Raw genomic sequence first — 17,965 nt, 5'->3', positions numbered from 1 at the left:
AAGCCTGAAGACAATCCATTCCCCCTTCCAATTAGAGAATGTTGTACATTTTATACTGTTTTCTGACCCTTGGCACTAGTGAAGTTGAGACGCTGCAGTTTCTGCAGCCAGTGGCAAACATCAGAGAGCGACGTGCTCAGAATTACGGAATTACTTCCCATACCAGAAAGCAATTACTGCTGGGTCAACTGGAAGCAGGCTCAGGCACCAGTGCATAGCAAACCCTGCGCTGTGCAAACCGGTGCAAACTTACTCCCAAGACTTTAAAATTCCTAGAGTGAGTAGCCATTCAGCATACAATTTGCAAAGGTATTTCCAAACAATTGTTAATTATTCAGAAAAACCAGCCAAGCCTGACAAACCCTTATCTGGGCAGCCACTTCAGTTGCTATCTCCTGTGGAGCTGCACCAGTAGTAACATGAGGGTAACTTTTGGAAGACAGCAGGCTCGCTACGGACTGGCTCCAAGCATGCACGCAGCTGATTATTTTCGTAGCCTTGAAGGACATCGGCCACACGCACACAAATAATACAGGCCTAAATACTGAAAAAATGACTCTTAGAAATGCGCAGTCAGGTTGACACAAGCCTCCCTGCAGGGAGCCGGGCACCGCCTGCGCGCCGGGCAGCGGCCCCTGGAAGCAAAGAGGGTGCCGGGGGCCGCCCGCTGGTCCCGCAGCGGAGGGACGGGGCGAGCCCCCAGGGGCGGCCGGTCCCGGTTCCCCCCGTCGCCGCCGCCTCCAACATGGCAGCAGCGCCCCGCGGCCGCCCCACGTGCTGCCAGCCCGCCGGCGCGCCTCTCGCCCCGCCCCCTTAGGGGCGTGGCCACTTCCCGCGCTCGACGCGTCGCTGCCGCTCGGCCCGCGGATTGGTGGGAGGCAGCGGTGGCCCCGCCCCCTCGTCCGCCCGGGCTCGGCGGGTCGCCCCGGGGTGGGCGGCGGCCCCGCCCCCTGGGAGCGCGGCCAGTTCCTGGCGTCCCGCGGCGGCTGCGGCGGAGCCGGCGGGTCCCTGCCTGCGCGCTCCCTGCGCGGTCCCTGCGCCGCCCGCACTCCCTGCCCATGGAGCTGCTGTGCGTGGAAGCCGTTCCCCGCGTCCCCCGCGCCGGGCGCGACCCGCAGCTCCTGGGGGACCGGCGGGTGCTGCAGAACCTGCTGAGCCAGGAGGAGCGGTACAGCCCCCGCGTCTCCTACTTCCACTGCGTGCAGCGGGAGATCAAGCCCTACATGCGGAAGATGTTGGCCTTCTGGATGCTGGAGGTACGCCCCCCCCCTCCCGCCGCACCTCCGCTCCCCTGCGCGGCCACCGGCGGATTCTCCTCACCCGCCATCCGCGCTTTGCAAACGCGCTGCTGCTCCGGGGCGGGTGGGAGCGCCCCATCCGTGACCGCTGGGGGTCCGGGGGGGTGGCCCCGATCAGGGGTGCAAGGGATAATCCAGAGGACAGGAAAGCTCTGAAGTTGCAGAGCTTGATGCGCGCCGGAGGTCCGGTCGCCGGTTTGGGGGGGATGTTATGCCTGGGGGGGAGGAAGGGGGCTGCCCGTGGGGGTCCGGAGCGGGGAGGAAGGCTCTGCAGCGCGGCGCTATCTCGGAGCGCTGGCTCTGCTCGGAGGTGCGATTGCCCTATGCAGGAGGAGCAAGATCCCCCCACACACCCCCCGAACCCACAGCCTGTGCTCACCCTCCCTGGCGATGTGCTGCTATCGGACCCCCAGTTTGCAGCCCGCTCCCCCAAATTGGGCAGAGCGCTCAGCTGTGCAGCCGGCAGGCCAGAGCCCCGCGTTTCCTGAATGGGGCTGAAAACGCCTGGTTAAAGGGGGGAAAAATAATATTGCTACCATTTACTTCTCTAAATTACAAATGAATGCAGCTCTGCGGGGGAAATCTCATGGGCCTCTTCATCAGATGGTCAGAGCGAAGAGTCTCAATAGAGAAAGAAAAAAAAAGAGTCTGCAAAGGACAAAATGATGTTGGGATGGAGCCTGCTCTCCACCCCAGCTGCTGTTGCAAGAAGCTGCCTGCTTCTGTCAAAAGAAATAGCGAACAAGATGCTTTTTAAAGTTGTTTGTTTTTTTTTCCCCCCCTGCTATTATAGTTCTGTTTCTGCAATTCCCTTTCTGAGCAGGGTAGATAGATAAATGCTGCTTTGGAGCCTGTTCCTGAGCAGCCCTGAGGGCAGCCGAGCTGTGGATGACACTTGGCGGTTGTCTTGACCCTGCGTGTCGGTGTCCCCGGCGCTGTGACAGTCTGTGCAGGGACAGGCAGTCGCTGCTGGAAGGAGAATGGTGGTGTTTGCTGCTCTGCGAGGAGAAACCTCAATATATTTATGGTTGCATTGAAAGAAGGAAGTTAAATATGATCAGTGTTTTGATAACTGGTTGAGAGATAAGAGCAGAGAGGGCTGAAATTCAGAGCTCCTGGAATCTGTTCGTGGCTGTCGTACGAGTGTGGCTGAGGGAGGAGGAAGGCGTTTGGGCTCTGCCATTGAGTCTTCTTACATCTCTGGGCCACCCAAGGTGGAATTGCCAGAAGTGACTGTGGATCCTGCCCTGTTGGGTCTCCAGCTGGAGATCTGCTGGAGTTGCTCATTTTTCCCAGAGGTCCCCAGTCCCCCCAGAGCAGAAAATGGCAGCTTTGCTGTACAGCTGGCTGGAGACATCCCCAACAGGGAGCCTTAAAAAAGGGGCCAAATAAAGCAATATTGGTTTGAACTTCTCTGTAGCTAGAAAGAGTGCACAGATACGTTCTGCAGCTTTCCACAGGAAGATGAGCTCTTAAGACATTGGTCAAACTCGTCGTTGGTGTAATCCCACCGAAGTCACAGGTTTAAGGTCCGTAGCTAATTTACTCCTTAGCACCGAGGTGCTTTCAAAGCCCTGCAGATAGGTGTGAAACACCATCCTCACCAGAAGCTTTGAAGCTGTGGTGAAGGCAGGATCTGGGGAGTCCTGTGCTGATTAAAACTTCCTTTTATTTTTTATTTTTTTCTTTTTGTAATTGGGTTTTTGCCAGGTGTGCGAGGAGCAGAAGTGCGAAGAAGAGGTCTTCCCCTTGGCCATGAATTACGTGGATCGCTACCTGTCGTCAGTCCCCATGCGGAAAAATCACTTGCAGCTTCTGGGAGCAGTCTGCATGCTCCTGGCTTCCAAGCTGCGAGAAACCATGCCCCTGACCGTGGAGAAACTCTGCATTTACACAGACAACTCCATCACGCCTCAGCAGCTCCTGGTAACCACCCCTATCTCAAAGAGCTCTCTACCTCCTCCCCAGCTCTCTTATCTCCTGCATCCTGCTACTTGGCAGCGTACCTGCCCCCGTGTCTCCTGTTCTCTTTCTCCCATTTCTTCACCTTCCTCTGTGTTACCCAACCAACCTTCTCTCCTCCTCGCCCCGGCGGGTGTGATGCCTGTTAGCGGAGACCTTTCCATCCTCCCTGTTGTGGGAAGCAGAATTGTCACCTCCAGGTTATAGAAAAAGTTCCTTGTGCCTTAAGTGCTCGTTGCCAGTGCTGAGCTGCCACGCTGAGCTCGCTCTCAGGCGCTGGTTTGCTCTCGAGTGACAGCTCTGGAGAACAAAGGCTCCTGCCTGCGCAGCCGGCGGAGCGTGACGCGGGGGCTGACGCTGGGGTGGGCAGCTCTGACTTGCCCCGGCTCCAAAGGGGGCATGATGTGGGAGATGCATTTCCCACACCAGCAGGAAAAATGAAGCTTTAAGTAAAGAGTTAACCAGCAAAATGGGGGGGAGTCTTTCTCACCGGGGATCCAGCGGGCTGGGTTGTACCTTCGAGGGTGATGGAGATGATGGGACCTCGCTGCTGCCCAGGTCCCGCTCCGCACCCTTGCCTTAGAGCAGGGCCGCTTGGCTTCTGCCGTCCGACGCTCTGGCAGCAGCTGTGTAGGCTTTGAAAGGCGAAGTGTTTTCGCGTCTGATAAAAGTTCAAAGCAAAGATCCAAACCTCTGAGTTCAACTTTGCTTTGTGGGGGAGGACATTGGAGAACCCCTTTTCTTGGGGGCCTTCCGTGCTGGTAGATCAGAGCCCTTGGGAGGAAACGGCCACCTCTCTTCGAGTAACAAACATCCCTGGAGACGGTTTGTCTACGAGAATTTCTCAGGGTTAGTCATAGCCTTATTAAATACCTTTTTTCTTTTTTTTTTTTTTTTTTTTTTTTTTTTTTGGACTAGAGTGGGTGAGATGATCTGAGTGTGATTTGTCCCCAGGGTGGGGAGTGAACCCACAAAACTTTCAGGTGTGAATCGGAAGGCAGTTCTGGTAACTGGGGAACTCTGCTATGAACATGGTTTTTCCAAGTGCCAGTGAAGGCTGGGGAAAATCCCCTCACCTCCATACCTTTCTCCCTGTACTCGCTTGTGGGTGTTTCTTAAGTAACATGGAAAAAAGTATGTGGATCATCACCATGAGTAGTGGTGAGGGAAGGGAATGCTGAGAGAAGGCGCAGGTGCTCGTCGCTTCTCTGGATGCTGAGCTGTGGTCGTGCTGGGCGGGGGGCTGACACAGAATCTGTGCGTGGCTTTCTCCTGCGTTGTCAGTAAAGCTTCATCCTTGGGAGACCTTGTCATCCAGCGCGGGTATCTTCCCAGGACTGGGATCCATCACGTGAAGCTAATCCCAGCCTGTAACAGGAGGGTTCCTCTTGGCCCTGTGATAATGAGGGGGTTAAGGTTTAGCTGGGAAAAAAAATCAGGGGGGAATGGGGGTTGGTTTGCATTTGCTTTTCTTGCTGGGCCAACAAAAGTTGCCTGTTTGTTACAGAGGCAACAGGCTGAGCAGAAGGCTCCCAACAGTCATCTTGTAGGCAAGCAGGCTGTGTTTCAGAGCATGGAGAGGGCTCTCTGTGCCCGCGGGAGCACGAAGCTGATCAAAATGCATGTTGTGGGACAGTGCCAGACTTGTGTCTCCTCAGTGAGGGATAAGCTCCCTGTCCAACAGGAATAGGGGTTGCAGGAGGGTGAACTTACTGCCACGCTTCATCTCTATCTACCCCTCTGATCCAGACCTTACAGGGAGTCCTGTCATCATCCCTGCAGACTAGGGGAGACCGTCACAGCAAATCCTAGTGGTTTCTGGGCTACAAAGAATCGGGTCTGGGTGGGCACCTGGTACATACCTCCGTGGATCCCAATTGTATTTCATTCTGATTTAGTTGGTGGTTTATTCTTGCTGAGGCTTTGTTTTTTTCAGTTGACTCTTGAGCTGTGTTCGTAGCAGGCTCCTTCCAAAGGAGAACAGTTAGATGTGCAGGTGGGTAGTGGGCAGAGCACGTGCACCATTCCTGGAGGCTTTCCTTCATTCTCCAACTCAAATGCTAATGCCTCCTCACTCGGAGTCTTTTTATTTCTTCCCCCCCAGAGGTTTGTCAGCAGGAAGCTGTGCCTAAGCAGTGCCACAATGTTCATCTTCCCTTCTCCTCCCTCCTGGCAGCACTGGGCTGGAGATGGAGGAAAACGCTGTCTGCCGCCTGTTGCTCACTCCTGATTGTGCAGGTCTCGGTACCAGAGTTCTCCTCTGTAATTTTTCCCCCCAGGATCCTGGGTTTCTCTTGGTGCAGCAGGAGGCACAGATGGATGCTTGACACAGATCTGTCATCGTTGTGCTCCGGAATCAATGTGAGGTTGAGGTGGACAAGAATGTCTTCATTTTGAGGGTCAAAAGTCCTTTCTTGGGATAGCCAAAGATAGCTTTTCCAGGCAAATAGGATCCCTTTTTTCTTACCCAAGGGGATGGCTGGGAGCACTCAGCAGTGCATTATTCCTGGTAATTGGTGTAGGTAGACAAAGGGCTGAGCAGAGGGTGTCCCAGGACAGCCACAGCCCTTCAGGAGAGGTGCTGAGGCATCTGCAGATGTCTGGGCAGGGGATGCTCTGTAGCCCGTGATCTTTCCCTGCCCACCACAAGACTTGCTTTCGGAAGGTGTTTAACCACGTTTGGAGCAGATCCTGCTCCAGTCTCCCATTGCTCTCTACTGTAAAGGGAGAATGGAGGTAACGTCTGAAGATACATGAAGGATTTCTCTTTGGGACCTGACAAGAGTTAATACCCTGATTACAAAACCAGGGCGAGCTGCTGTTTTCCTCCTCTGTGCTAATCGTGGTAATGTTACTTCTCTTTCACAATCTCGCAGTGGAAGGGTGGGGAGGGGAAGGGGAGCTTCTTCATCAAGGTTTGGACAATGGTGCATCCTGGCCTCTTCTCATGGATCGGTGCCATTTCAGCTTCCAGCGTGTCCTCCCCAGCCTTTCAGAGGAAGCTGGCTGGCTTTCCCAGTAGGTTTGCTTCCTTCTTTTGCCGGGATGCTTGGCACCAGCTCAGCGGTTTAGAAAGGACATTTTTGAAACAAAATCTTGATAAAGTTATTCTAGGGAGAAGGAAATGATGCAACGAGGGACTTGTCCATTTGGAGGAAGTTGGATTTCCGTGAAGGGCGTTATCTAACCTACCTTTCTTTATTTTATTTTTTTAAAATAAAGGCTTTTCTGGCCTATGCAAGAGAGTATTCAGCTGCATGAAGGTAGGGGGGAGCAGTTGTAGGCCACCTTCATCTGCCTGGTTTGCTCCTAATGCATTGGCTTGCCTCTGAAATCTTTGACCTAAGGTCAGTTTTGCAAACTGTGAGGTATTTCCTAGCAAAGACCATAAGGAGGATCAAGCCACTAGGTAGATAATGAAGGGAGCAGCAGTGACAGCAGGCCACGAGGAGTGACAATAAGAGAAAGGAGTAGAAAGGGTTGTTCATTTGTGATAGAACATTGACTTTCCAGAAGACACACTTGTGTTTTACTGTTTTACCTTCTGCTTGTTGCACAGGTCAGGCAGATGTGACCGTTTCTGTGTCTCAAGTTGGCACCTTCACCTTTGACATCCAGACTCGAACTCTGGTCCGGGGATGGAAACAAACGTTTGCCCCAGATTTCCTATTTGCAAATGGACTTTCGTGGCTTCTCATTTCTGTAGCTGCTGGGTAGGGTGGGTGGCTAGCAGCAACATCAGCAGCTCTTTCCACCTTCTTTTTGAGTCAGCTCGTAAGCACAACAGAGCGCAGCCTGCGTCCGCTTCGCTGGTGTCTCATTGAGTCTGTGATAATGTAAAATGGTACCTTATCAACTGGATTGACAAAATCGAGTGCAACTTCCTTTTCTCCTGCAGACAGGGCTGCTGCAGAGAGGAGCTGGGTGCTCTGCTCCCTGTGCAGCCTGGCCAGATAGGTTTACACAGACTCCTCGTAGGCACAGCGGGTGTGTGGGTGTTGCTGAGGGTAGAGCATGATGTAGAGCGTAGCACTGCATGAAAAGGAGAGAAGCTGGTGTGACTGTCACATCCCAGGCTGAGTTTGCAGAGCTGTAAATTGAGTAAAACTGTCTCTGCTTGTGACTTGGGTCTCTCTTAGCCAGAGGGTGCAGAGGCAGCAACCCAGGGGCTTGAGGCTGTTCCACTGTGACAAGACTGTGCTCTGCGATCACCTTGTCAGAGCGGGGAGGCGATGGGAAATGGTTGCTGCTTTCCTTCCTTCTTTTTTTTTTTTTTTTTTTTTTTCTTGTGGGATGCGGCCAGGAGACATCAAGGGGGCAAGCTTGCAGAGGGGAAGCTCAGTTGCTCTGCAGTTTCCACTCCTAGAGACACTGGCCGAGCTTTGCCCTGGGGGCTCTTGCAGAAGGGGGACCTGATGCATTCCCAGCGCTGGGCTGCTCAGTGGGCAGCGCTGGCAGCTTGCAGCCCTTCCACGAGGAGGTTGGGCTCCGCAGGCTGGAGAAACAAAGGAACGTTTTCCACTTTTCTTCCTCTCTTTCATTAGCCAGGCAGAGACTGATTCAATTAGGTGCAAAACAAAATGCCAGGAAAAGGATGTTTGCTATACTGAGTGGTGCTGCTGTCGCAAACCTGCTTGTCTATCTCTTGCAGCCTTTTGTTCTGCTTCTTCCACAGATAAAGTGATTCAGAGCTTCTGACATGCTGCTCTGAGAGCGGGAAGTCCCCAGGGTTAGCAGGAGAGAAGCGAGGAGCAGGGTGGTTTGGCAGGAGAGAGGCTTCCCTGAGCTAAATCCTGTGAGCTGGTGACAGTCCTTGGCGCCTGTCGCCTTCGGCTGGCATCGCGAGTGCCGGCTGGGTCTTGGGATCAGGCCTTTTGTAACAACGAGGTTTTTAAGATGACGATGAACCTGCGTACTAGCTGAAAAAGAGCTGCTTTTGTGCACTGCAAACAGACAGGCTGCTGGCCTGGATGGGTCCTGGTGTAGCAGGAGTTAAGTCGTCCCAGGTGAGGTCTCATGACTGAGCTGGTCTGCACCCTGGACCTTCTGTGGCGGACAAAATGTGTCCCAGCAGGGACAGGCTCTCTGCCACACCAGTGTGGCCCTGATGTGCCTCTGGTGACTCCCAGTAACCATCTTGCAGCTCTGGGAGGAAAGACAAGGAGCAAGAGCCCAGATGATGGGGGGCTGGTGTCCCCTCTGTGCTCGGGAGCTCCCCTCTCCGGTGTAGTGATCCCTTTTGGGTTTGCTTCAGGATCTGCAATCCCCAGCTCCTCCTTTTGACCCTCTCCCTGGGTCTGCAGAAGGGCCACGCTCCCAGCTTACGTGGAGAAGTCTGGCTGGAGCTGCCTTGGCCTCTCGCCCTCGGGGCAGTGGCTGCCAAAGGTGTCAGCAGTGTCCTGTGCCCCTTCCCGAGAAGCTGGGCTGAAGCAGGAGCAAGCACTCGGCTTTCCCAGCCCTTAGCGGGTCTCAGATGAGCGACAAGCAGGGACAATGCACAGACCTCTCCATCCAGCAGCTCCTTCTCAGTGTCACCTCACTGCGTTGCTGCAGCTTAACCAGGGGCCAGCACTACCTGTTTCTTCATCTTTTTTACCCAAGGCTGATCCGTCCCCTCTGTTCCAATCCCTCTGTTGAACCCTCAGTGACCTGGGCTGTGATCTTCAGGCTCTGAAGCTCATTGCTAGGTTTCATCTCGCTTTTATCCTGTGGATTTGGCTTAAAAATATAGAAGGATTGGCAGGCTGGCCATCCATATGGGAGAGTAGCGAGCGTGCTGTAGCGAAGCACGGCTTTCTGCTTGGAAAAGTGCAGGCTGTGAAATGGCAAACGGCGCGTTTGGCCTCATGGGGGATTTGGAGCAGGTTGAGCAATGCTGCTCATTTGAGCAACTCAAAACTGGTATTGTTGTGTAAGGAGGAAGAGTGTTGGTTTGGGTTTTTTTAAAAAAAGAAAATTAAGATCTGTCCTTATGAAAAATCTCACTTCTTCAAATCCATCTGTTCTGGCAGCCCTTTGGCACGTCTGTGAGCAGCATTGACCTTGTAATCCTAGACTACTTGGAAAAAGAATAGATGCTCTGCTGGGCAGGACTAGGTCCTGAAATAGCGATATCTGATACAAATCCCCGTTCAGCTCTGTCGTTCCAAACCTGAAGCTTCAGCTCCTGCAGGGTGTTTTCCTTTCCCAGCACATCTGCGGGGCCACTGTCACCCCCTGCTAGCAGGCAGGAGGGACACGGGGGCATCTTCAGTGGCATCAGATTTGCTGCTGCTGCAGAGGATGAGAGAAACTGGGGGCCAGAGATCTTCATCGTGGCTCGGGACGTGGGGGAATTGGGACTGGCAGAGAGGCTCGGGCCGCTGGGTGTGGGCTGCCCCTGCCATTGCTGCTGGGATGGGAAGGGGAATGATGCTGGGAAGACACCGCTCTCGCCTCTCCTGAGACTGCTCTGCCAGTGGCACAGTCGTACCCAGATGTAACATCAAAGCTGTCCAGCCCAGTGAGACCAGTATGTGTGTGGGCTCTGAGTCTGATCCAGCTGCTCCTCCAGCTAAGTCACATAGACCTTGACAGGGGTGGCAGAGCGGGGAGCTGAATTCAGGGGTCCTAAATTCTGTGGCAAGGCTCTAATTGTGGGGCTCCCCTTGCTTCCACCTCGCTGGATGGGTGCTTTGGTACCACCACGGTGGTACCACCTGGTACTGTGAGGGCTTGCTGAGTGCTGGCCCTGCCAAGTGCTTGGCGGTGGCTGCTCTGCACTTTGGTTTCTTTGTCGGTGTTAGAACTAATGCCCAGAGCTGGAAGAGCCTGCGAGAGGCTGAGCAGATGAGAGGAGCAGCCCAGGCTCCAGCGAAATCCGCAGGGGGCACCCGGCCTTCCCGCCATCTGTTCCCCAGCTTGCAGACTGCGAAGGGACTGGCTCGTGGAGGATAGGTCAGAAATCTCCGTTAGATGCTCCAAGAGAGCCCCACAATACAGGACAGAGACGCTGGCAGCCACCTGGCACGGAACTGGGAAGCACCAGTGAGCTGTTGCTGTGTGTCAGTGGGAGAGGTGGGTGTCAGCGGGGCTGTTTCGTGCCTCTTCCCCCTGAGGAGCTGCTGGGGGCGCTCTGCTGAGCGTGGCTGGAGGCTCTTGGCACGGTGAGTCGGGGAGGTTCTGCCAAAAGGCACGTGCCCAGCCTGGGACCCGCTCCGCAGGGCCGCGTGCCTTGGGCTTCCTCAGCACCTAGTCACAGCCCCTGAGCTCTGTAGGGACTGAAGCTCTCCCGCAGGAGCTTGGCCTGTCTGGATGCAGCCCTGGAAGCTCAGCTCTTGTTTCCCCCACCCTCCCTTGTTCGGGGTGTCGTGCGGAGGGGCTGGCTGCAGAGCAGCTATTGCCTCCTGCGCGTCACCAGCCAAGGAGCCGGCTCCGAGGGGCACGTGGAGGGGGGGGCACCTCTGATCCCTTCTCTGGGGTGGTGTTAGCCCCCGGCTGGGTTGCTCCTGGGAGCCTGGACACCGGCTGCTCCTTTCAGGAGTGGAGAAGGAAGAAGGGAAGTGTCTGCCTACTGCTCCTTGCTCTGGTGTTCCTCTGTGGGTTGTTGCAGCAACCTTGCAAAGCAGAGGAGTGTCTAAGGCTGATCCAGCTGCACCTTGGAAAGAAGAAACCAGATTTATCACTTCCTCTTCTGATCTTTACTCCCGGCTTTGCAACAGCTCAAGGCTGGATTTCTGCCATAGTCGCAGAGCAGGGACATTCCCTCTTTTCTTCCCTGTCTCATGGATTGTGCTGATCTACTGTCCCTTCCCCAAGTGCAGGCCTCATCTGCCCTTGAATCTGCTGAGTGTTTCTGCCTGGCCTAGCCCCACTCAGTAACTGTCTGTCTGTCTGACTCCGCAGGACTGGGAGATTCTCGTCCTGGAGAAGCTAAAGTGGGACCTGGTCTCAGTGATAGCAAATGATTTCTTGGCTCACATCCTCCATCACCTCCCGCTGCCTAAGGACAAGATGGAGCTGGTGAAGAAACATGCACAGACCTTTATCGCCCTGTGTGCCACAGGTGGGTGCCTGCTCCCACTTAGGCAGGACTTAAGTCAGGCTTGTTGGGCAATATGGGGCTTGTCTGCACCACGCTGGCTTTCTGGGGAGCTGAATGCTGTCATTCAAATCCGAGCATTTTGCTGCTCAATTGTATGTTTCCTATCCCTGACAAAGTGGGATAATGGACCGGGGGGGCTCTTGGTGGGTGCCTGAAAGATGCCAGGGAAGAGCAAAGCCACCGAGGCACCCCTCTTGCTGCACAAGGTGGGGGTGTCCAGGGTAAAGCCAGGGTCAAATCTGAGCTTTTAACAGTCGCGCTCTGAGTCACTAGAGCAACCTCGTCTTCAAGACTTTTGGTGAAACAGACCCAGAGGAGGAGCCCGATGAAGCTTGCTGCTCTCACGCTCAGCCTGTTCCCCGTTGCCTCCCTCCCCGTTAAGCTGGAGAGATCCCTCAGTCTGGCCCTCTCTAGTCTTCCAGGGAAAACCCAGTCTCGCGAACTTACCACGCACATCCTTGCTCATGGCTTCTGCTTTTTGCCCCTTGTCTCCCCATCCTGGCTCTAGACTACACTTTCGCCATGTACCCCCCCTCCATGATCGCGACGGGCAGCATCGGAGCGGCGATCCACGGCCTGACGGTCTCCGTGAACGATTTCAGCGGCGAGGCCATCACTGAGGTGCTGGCCGGCATCACCGGCACGGAGGTGGTGAGTGCTCACGGGGGAGAGCAAAGCGCCTTTGCTGCTGGATCCGATCTAAACCCTTCCTCTTCCTGCTGCTCATTCTTAGAGGGAGAGGATATCAGGCTGTTCGTAACGATGCTGACCTTGGTTTGAGCCGTGCCTGGAGATGAGTGAGCGTCTCTGAAGGCAGCACCTCGGTCAGTCCCGTGGCCGCGGTTGGCTCCTGGCCCGCGAGCGCGGGCTGTGCGGAGCAGGGCGAGCTCGGGAGCCTTTGAACAGCAGCACAAAGGGCAGCGTCTGTTCCCTGCGCAGGCAGGTGTTGGGGGGATCGGGTTGACAGGGTGGGATGGGGCAGAGGGAGAAGCCGGGCTCGGCATCTGCTAACCTGCGCCGGTGTCTGGTTGCAGGTGCCCAGACTGGGGTGGGAAGGGGGTCGAGGGCACGAAGCGTTTCAGGACACTTTGGGGACATCGGGATGGGGAGGGGAGGGATCTGCCTGCCTCTGAACGGGGACAGGGGGACCCTCTCAGACTCCCCATTTCCAGGTCCCTCCTGCTGCAGCAAAGTAATCAGGAGCCTTTTTTTCTGCCAGGGGCCCCTTTTGATCTTTTCTTCTGCCCGAGCGCTAATGCCGGCAGCCGGGCGCGGGGTTAGTTACAGTCCCCTGACAGCAGCGCCGGGACTTGGAAGAGGTGCCGGGGCCGCAGCGGGTGGGAGGCTGCGACGAGGCTTTGTCCAGGCAGGGAGGGGGGGGACGGGGCAGGAGGACGTCCCGATCTATTTGTGCGGCTTTAATTTTGGGGTTTTTTTTGTTTGCCGGAGCCTTTTTAAAGAGAGAATCAGTGCAGCCAGCTGCTCTCAAGCTGCTGCGGTGAATGGGGCAGGGGCTGAAACCTGCTCTGGGTCGGGGCTGGTGGAGGGAACAGGTGGGAAGCAGGGAGGGTCCTGCCAAGGGAGGGGAGGCGAAATGGAGCCCAGCTCACCTCTGCCACCCTCCAGCTCGCTCCCCTCCCTCCTCAGCCCAGAGAGGGCGTCTGCTCTGCGCCACAGCCCCATCCCAGCAGGCCCACGGCAGCTCCTGGAGCAGAAGGAGGTGCTGGGGATGTGTCTGCAGCGGTGTGGGGCTCCCGGGGGAAGCACCCAGGCTTGGCCTCCCATGTCTGTGGTGCTGATGCTTCTCCCTGAACCTGGCCTCGCAGCGTTCCTGGACTCAGTTTCCACTTTGGCTCTGGAGGAGCGATCCTGGGGGCTCCGTGGGGACAGAGGGGGACGATGGCGCAGGGCTGTGCCAGCTCCACGGCAGAGTCTGGCGTGTTGCTGGCTGTGCCAGCACTTTGGGGGCGATTTGGGGCTGCTCCAGCCTGGTCCTCGTCCCTCACAGAGCAGAACCAGACCCGCCGGCTGAGCCAGAGCCCCACGGCACGGCTGCCCTGCAGAGTAGGGGACACACAGGCTGGGGCAAGCCAAGCTGCCCTCCTGAGCAGCCCCCACAAACCCCCAAGCCTCTGCCAGGCAGTGAAAGAGCCTGGCTGCCTGTGGCCACGCTGCCTTTTAGCATCTCTGCCAGAATTGCCAACGGAAAACGTGGTTGCAGAGCGCCGGGCGATGGGCTGTCCACGGCGCGACACCCTGCAGCGAGCTCCTCGCCCCGGGGCTGCGGGCTGGAGGCTGCACTGACGAGAAGCCTTGTGGGGAAGGGGAGGTGGGCGTTGCTATTTTCGCTCGCCACATCCTCTGACAGTTTCTAAGAACCGGCTGTGGATTCCTGGTAAGAGATTTCAGTGTGTGATCGTATCCAGCGAGCCCCGCAGCGTCCAGCCCGGCTCTGGACACGAGGTGTGAAATGCCACCGCTCACCCCTCGGCAAGAGCTGGGACGTGGTGCAGGAGCCGGGCTGGGGCACCCCCGATGCCTCCCGAGGCTCTCAGTGCGTCATGGTGCTCTGGTGTTGAAGTGGAGGAGTTTCCTCCTCTCGTTAGAGCTCGTATGGGGAGAAAACGCAGTGAGGTTTGCTTTTATTACAAGTGATACGCCACTGCTTGCAGTCCCCTGCACCTTCCTGTCTGTGGGGCTGGTCTGTCCCCCAGCGCTGGGTTCCCTGGGCCCCAGGGAGGTGCGGATGACTCAGGCAGGGCTCCCCGGGGGAGAGCAGGAGGGTAAAAGCCTTGTGAGAATCTACGTGGCTGCAGCATCGTTCCCGTAACGACGCAGTGTCGATCGCGTGTAGCGTTGTGGGGAGCACGAGCCTGGGTCTGGGAGAACCGGGTCTGGCTGCCTCAGAGACACCCGAAGTGACGGAGCGTGTGTCAGCCCGGGATTCGCCATGGGCAGGGGTGGAAGCAGCTGAACAGGAGCCAGCAGTGTGCCCAGGTGGCCAAGAAAGCCTGTGGCATCCTGGCTTGTGTCAGCACTGGCGTGGCCAGCAGGGACAGGGAAGGGATCTGAGCCCTGTGCTGGGCACTGGTGAGGCCGCCCCTTGATGGGTGGGTTCAGTTTTGGGCCCCTCACCCCAAAAAGGCCATTGAATGACTCGAGCGTGGCCAGAGAAGGGCAACGGAGCTGGGGCAGGGTCTGGAGCACAGGTCTGCTGGGGAGCGGCTGGGGGAACTGGGGGGGTTCAGTCTGGAGAAGAGGAGGCTGAGGGGAGACCTCCTGGCCCTCTGCAACTCCCTGCCAGGAGAGGGCAGAGAGGGGGGATGAGTCTCTGGAGCCAAGGCCCCAGCGCCAGGCCCCGAGGGAATGGCCTCAAGCTGCCCAGGGCAGGGTCAGGCTGGCTCTGAGGAAGGATTTCTGTGCAGAAGGGGCTGTTGGGCGTTGGAATGGGCTGCCCAGGGCAGGGGGGAGTCCCCGGGATCCCTGGAGGGGTTGAAGAGTCGGGCTGAGCCAGCGCTGAGGGATCTGGGGGAGTTGGGAACGGTCAGGGTGAGGGTCCTGGTTGGGCTGGAGGAGCTTCAGGGGCTTTTCCAACCCAGATGATTCTGATTCTGTGAAGCGGAGCCGCGCACAGAGACCGCAGAGAGGCAGGACCAGGCTGAGGCCTGGGGGGGCCTCCACAGCCCCCCCACCGTGCTGCTGCAGGCCAGGCATCGCTCGTGGCTCTGGGAAGCGTGTGTTGTAAAGGCTGACAGGAGCTGCTCTGCCCTGCTCTGCCCTCTCGGGCGGCGGTGGCAGCTGACTGCCGTGATGCTGGAATCACACGCTGCAGCCAGGCACGAGCCCGGATGCTTTGGGAAGCTGATGGGCACAACGTTTATTCCTTTGTCAAGCGGGGAGGTGGGGAGAAGACAACCAGAGCGTGGGGCTTCTCCTGGGGAGGGGCCTACAGCACAGACAAGCTGGAGATGCTCCTTGTCAGAGAAAGGCTTCTTTGTCTTGTGCGTTGGGGTGCTCCAGGGGCCAGAGATGGAGCCCAGCAGCTGCTCAGAGCTATTTATAAGGCTCCCACCTCCGAGCAGCAGAGAACTGAGGCCTCTTGTCTCACTCCCTCTCCCGCAGGACTGCCTGAAAGCCTGTCAGGAGCAGATTGAGGCAGCCTTAGCCGAGGGCCTGAAACAGGCATCTCAAACCCAACGGGAATACAGGGCCACCAAGACTGCTGCTTACCCGGCCAACCAGCCCACCAGCACGCCTACAGACGTCACGGACGTCAACCTGTGACCAGCCTCCCCTTCCCGAGAGCCGCCCAGCCCCGCCGCAGCAGGACCTCGCCCTGGACACCCCAAAGGTCGCTGCATCCCCCCTCCGCTACCCATCCAACGCCTGCTGAGGATTTGTTCCGCTCGCTGGGAGCGTGAAGCGAGATCCAAGCTCGTCTGTCGGGGCTCGACGCTGCTCGTCGGCTTCTGCTGGTGGCAGGGGTGAAGCGACCGTTTTCGTGGTGCCAGGGCACAAGAATGGCTGGGGAGGGGGAGCAGGACCCAAAATGAAGTTGTAAAATGTTTCTCAGTTTGTTCCTCGTAGCCCGCCTGGCTGCTGCTCGCTCTCTCCTCAGGGTGGGTGTTTACTGTGACAATTTCCAGCCCCGCACGGGCCACCAGCTGCGGGTAGCGAGGCCCTTACCCTGCCTACGTGACCAAAATCCTTATAACCCAACGGGGGGGCGACGGGCTCCGGGCTCACGAGGGAGACCCCCTGTCCGGGAGGAGGGGGCAGGTGCTTGTCGGCCCCTCGGTCCCAATTGCTTCGTGCCAGATTGCTGGGGCTCCTGGGGGGGTGGCGTGGCTGCTTCTGCTTGGAGGGGAATCGTGTGGCTTGGTTCTTGTTGCCATTAGATTTGGGATTTGTGGGGTTTTGCCTTGCTTGGGGTCAGGGGTGGGGGGGAAACACGTGCTCCCTGTCTGTGTGGACAGCAAGTCCTCGTCTCGGGGAGCCACCTCCTGGGTGAGGTTTGGGCACAATCCATTTAGTTTTCCACTGCCCCACTGAGGCTGCTTAATTTATTGTTAATTGCTGGAAAATGAGGAGGACTTCGCAGTTCCTTGGTGTGGGGCCTGGACGCTGGTCTCCTCTCCTGAAAGAGTGCCTTCCCCTTTCGTCCCCTTCCCCTGCTCCCTGGGCAATGGGAGACTCACTTGGAAGCTGGTTGTTGGGTTTTTTTTTTTTAGGTAGCTTAGACATCAGACTAGGTTTTAAGAAATCCATTCGAATGTGCTGCTATAGTCTGAAACGCATCTTCACTCCTCCAAGGGCGGGATCGCAGCCAGACGGGGCTGCCTTGCCTGTGTCCCCGTGGGTCCCACTTGTTTCCTTCTAGGGTGGAAAATCTGCTGCGCACTTGAGTTGAAAAAGCGATTATTGCATTTTTTTGTATTGTTGTTGTTGATCCTGTCTGTTAGTTTTTATAAAAAGTGTTTAAAAAAAAAAAATAATGCTGCTTTTCTAAGAGAAAAACCATTAAATAGTATAATTGTATTAACCAGAAGAAGCCAGACTCTGCGGGGATGGGAGGCAGACTGTTGCTGCTTGGTGACCTCCAGACACATGGATCTGTGGCTGCTGTCCTCCTGTGGGGGATGTGGAAAAGGAGGTAGAAATCTTCCTTTTTGGGTGCCACTAGAAACAAAAGTCTTATCAGGTAGAAAAAGACAGGGCTGCTGCTCTTCCACTAGCCTGATTTGTCGAGAAGAGCCATTTGCCGCTGACTCCTGCTAGCAGGAGGGCTGGGGGGTGGGTGGGATGCAGAGCCTGTCTGTACAAAATGAAAAATTTTTTTTTTTTATATATATAAATGACTTTTAATTTAAGAGTAAACTGGTTTTGGTGTTCACATGCGCGAGTCTCGCTGCTGGGAGAATCAGAGAACCGTATGATGTTGCAATAAAGTATTTTAAAACGAGTCCGAGTGCCTCAGGGGTGTTTCCCTTCATGATCTGCCCCCAAATCGCTCCGGGGTGGGACCCCATCAGCTGGGGGCTCCCCTCGGGCAGCTCCCGGGGGCTCCAGCCCCAGAGGGGTGGAGGGGAGAGGCCGCAGGGGCAGCTCACGGATGCGATGGGTGAATGTGGAACCCACCCGCTCCCCTTGAAGCCCCCCCCGGCCGAGGGAGCGCTGTGAGCCCGGGGCTATCTCTCGCTCTCATCAGCTTTTGGCTTCTTTAAAGAAAGGAGATAGAATCAGGAAGCCAAAGGAAAAAGGCGCGTGCACAGCCGGGCCTCGCGTGCTGCTCTGCTGCGTGGGGCTTCTGCCCCCCCAGGAGAAGGTGCCAACGCTCCAGAGAAGCGGAGCCACGGGGCCGGAGGCCACGGGGGCCCTTTGCCGCAGGGCACGGCCAGGTACTCGCCACAAGCCCACCCCGAGTCCCCGGGGGGAGGTGGGAGGACAAGGCACCCCCCCCCCGGGTTTTCCAGCAGAGGTGGCACCTGCACGTGGGGCAGGTTGCCACAAGGCCAAGCCCGTGGCCATGAGGGCCGGTGGCTTCACCAGCCTCACGGAGTAGAGGTAACAACAACGACAACGGGAAAAACGAGTGTTTCAGGAAAACCCCCCCGGGGAAAGG

At 56.7% G+C, this 17,965-nt stretch overlaps 1 protein-coding gene across 1 annotated transcript; it reads left to right on the top strand.

Moving 5' to 3' along the window:
* Positions 1-1,017: 1,017 nt before the first annotated feature.
* Positions 1,018-17,305, top strand: CCND3 (cyclin D3). The gene is made up of 5 exons (XM_074925506.1): positions 1,018-1,256; positions 3,009-3,224; positions 11,145-11,304; positions 11,852-11,994; positions 15,466-17,305. Exons 1-5 carry the CDS (start codon positions 1,059-1,061, stop codon positions 15,625-15,627), a joined length of 879 nt encoding a protein of 292 aa, XP_074781607.1. The 5' UTR covers positions 1,018-1,058; the 3' UTR covers positions 15,628-17,305.
* Positions 17,306-17,965: the final 660 nt, after the last annotated feature.

The sequence above is a fragment of the Athene noctua genome, chromosome 23 (genome assembly GCF_965140245.1).
Source record: "Athene noctua chromosome 23, bAthNoc1.hap1.1, whole genome shotgun sequence".
Classification (NCBI taxonomy): domain Eukaryota; kingdom Metazoa; phylum Chordata; class Aves; order Strigiformes; family Strigidae; genus Athene; species Athene noctua.
The sequence above is the reverse complement of the archived record's forward strand: the minus strand, read 5'-3'. Positions and strand labels throughout refer to the sequence as shown.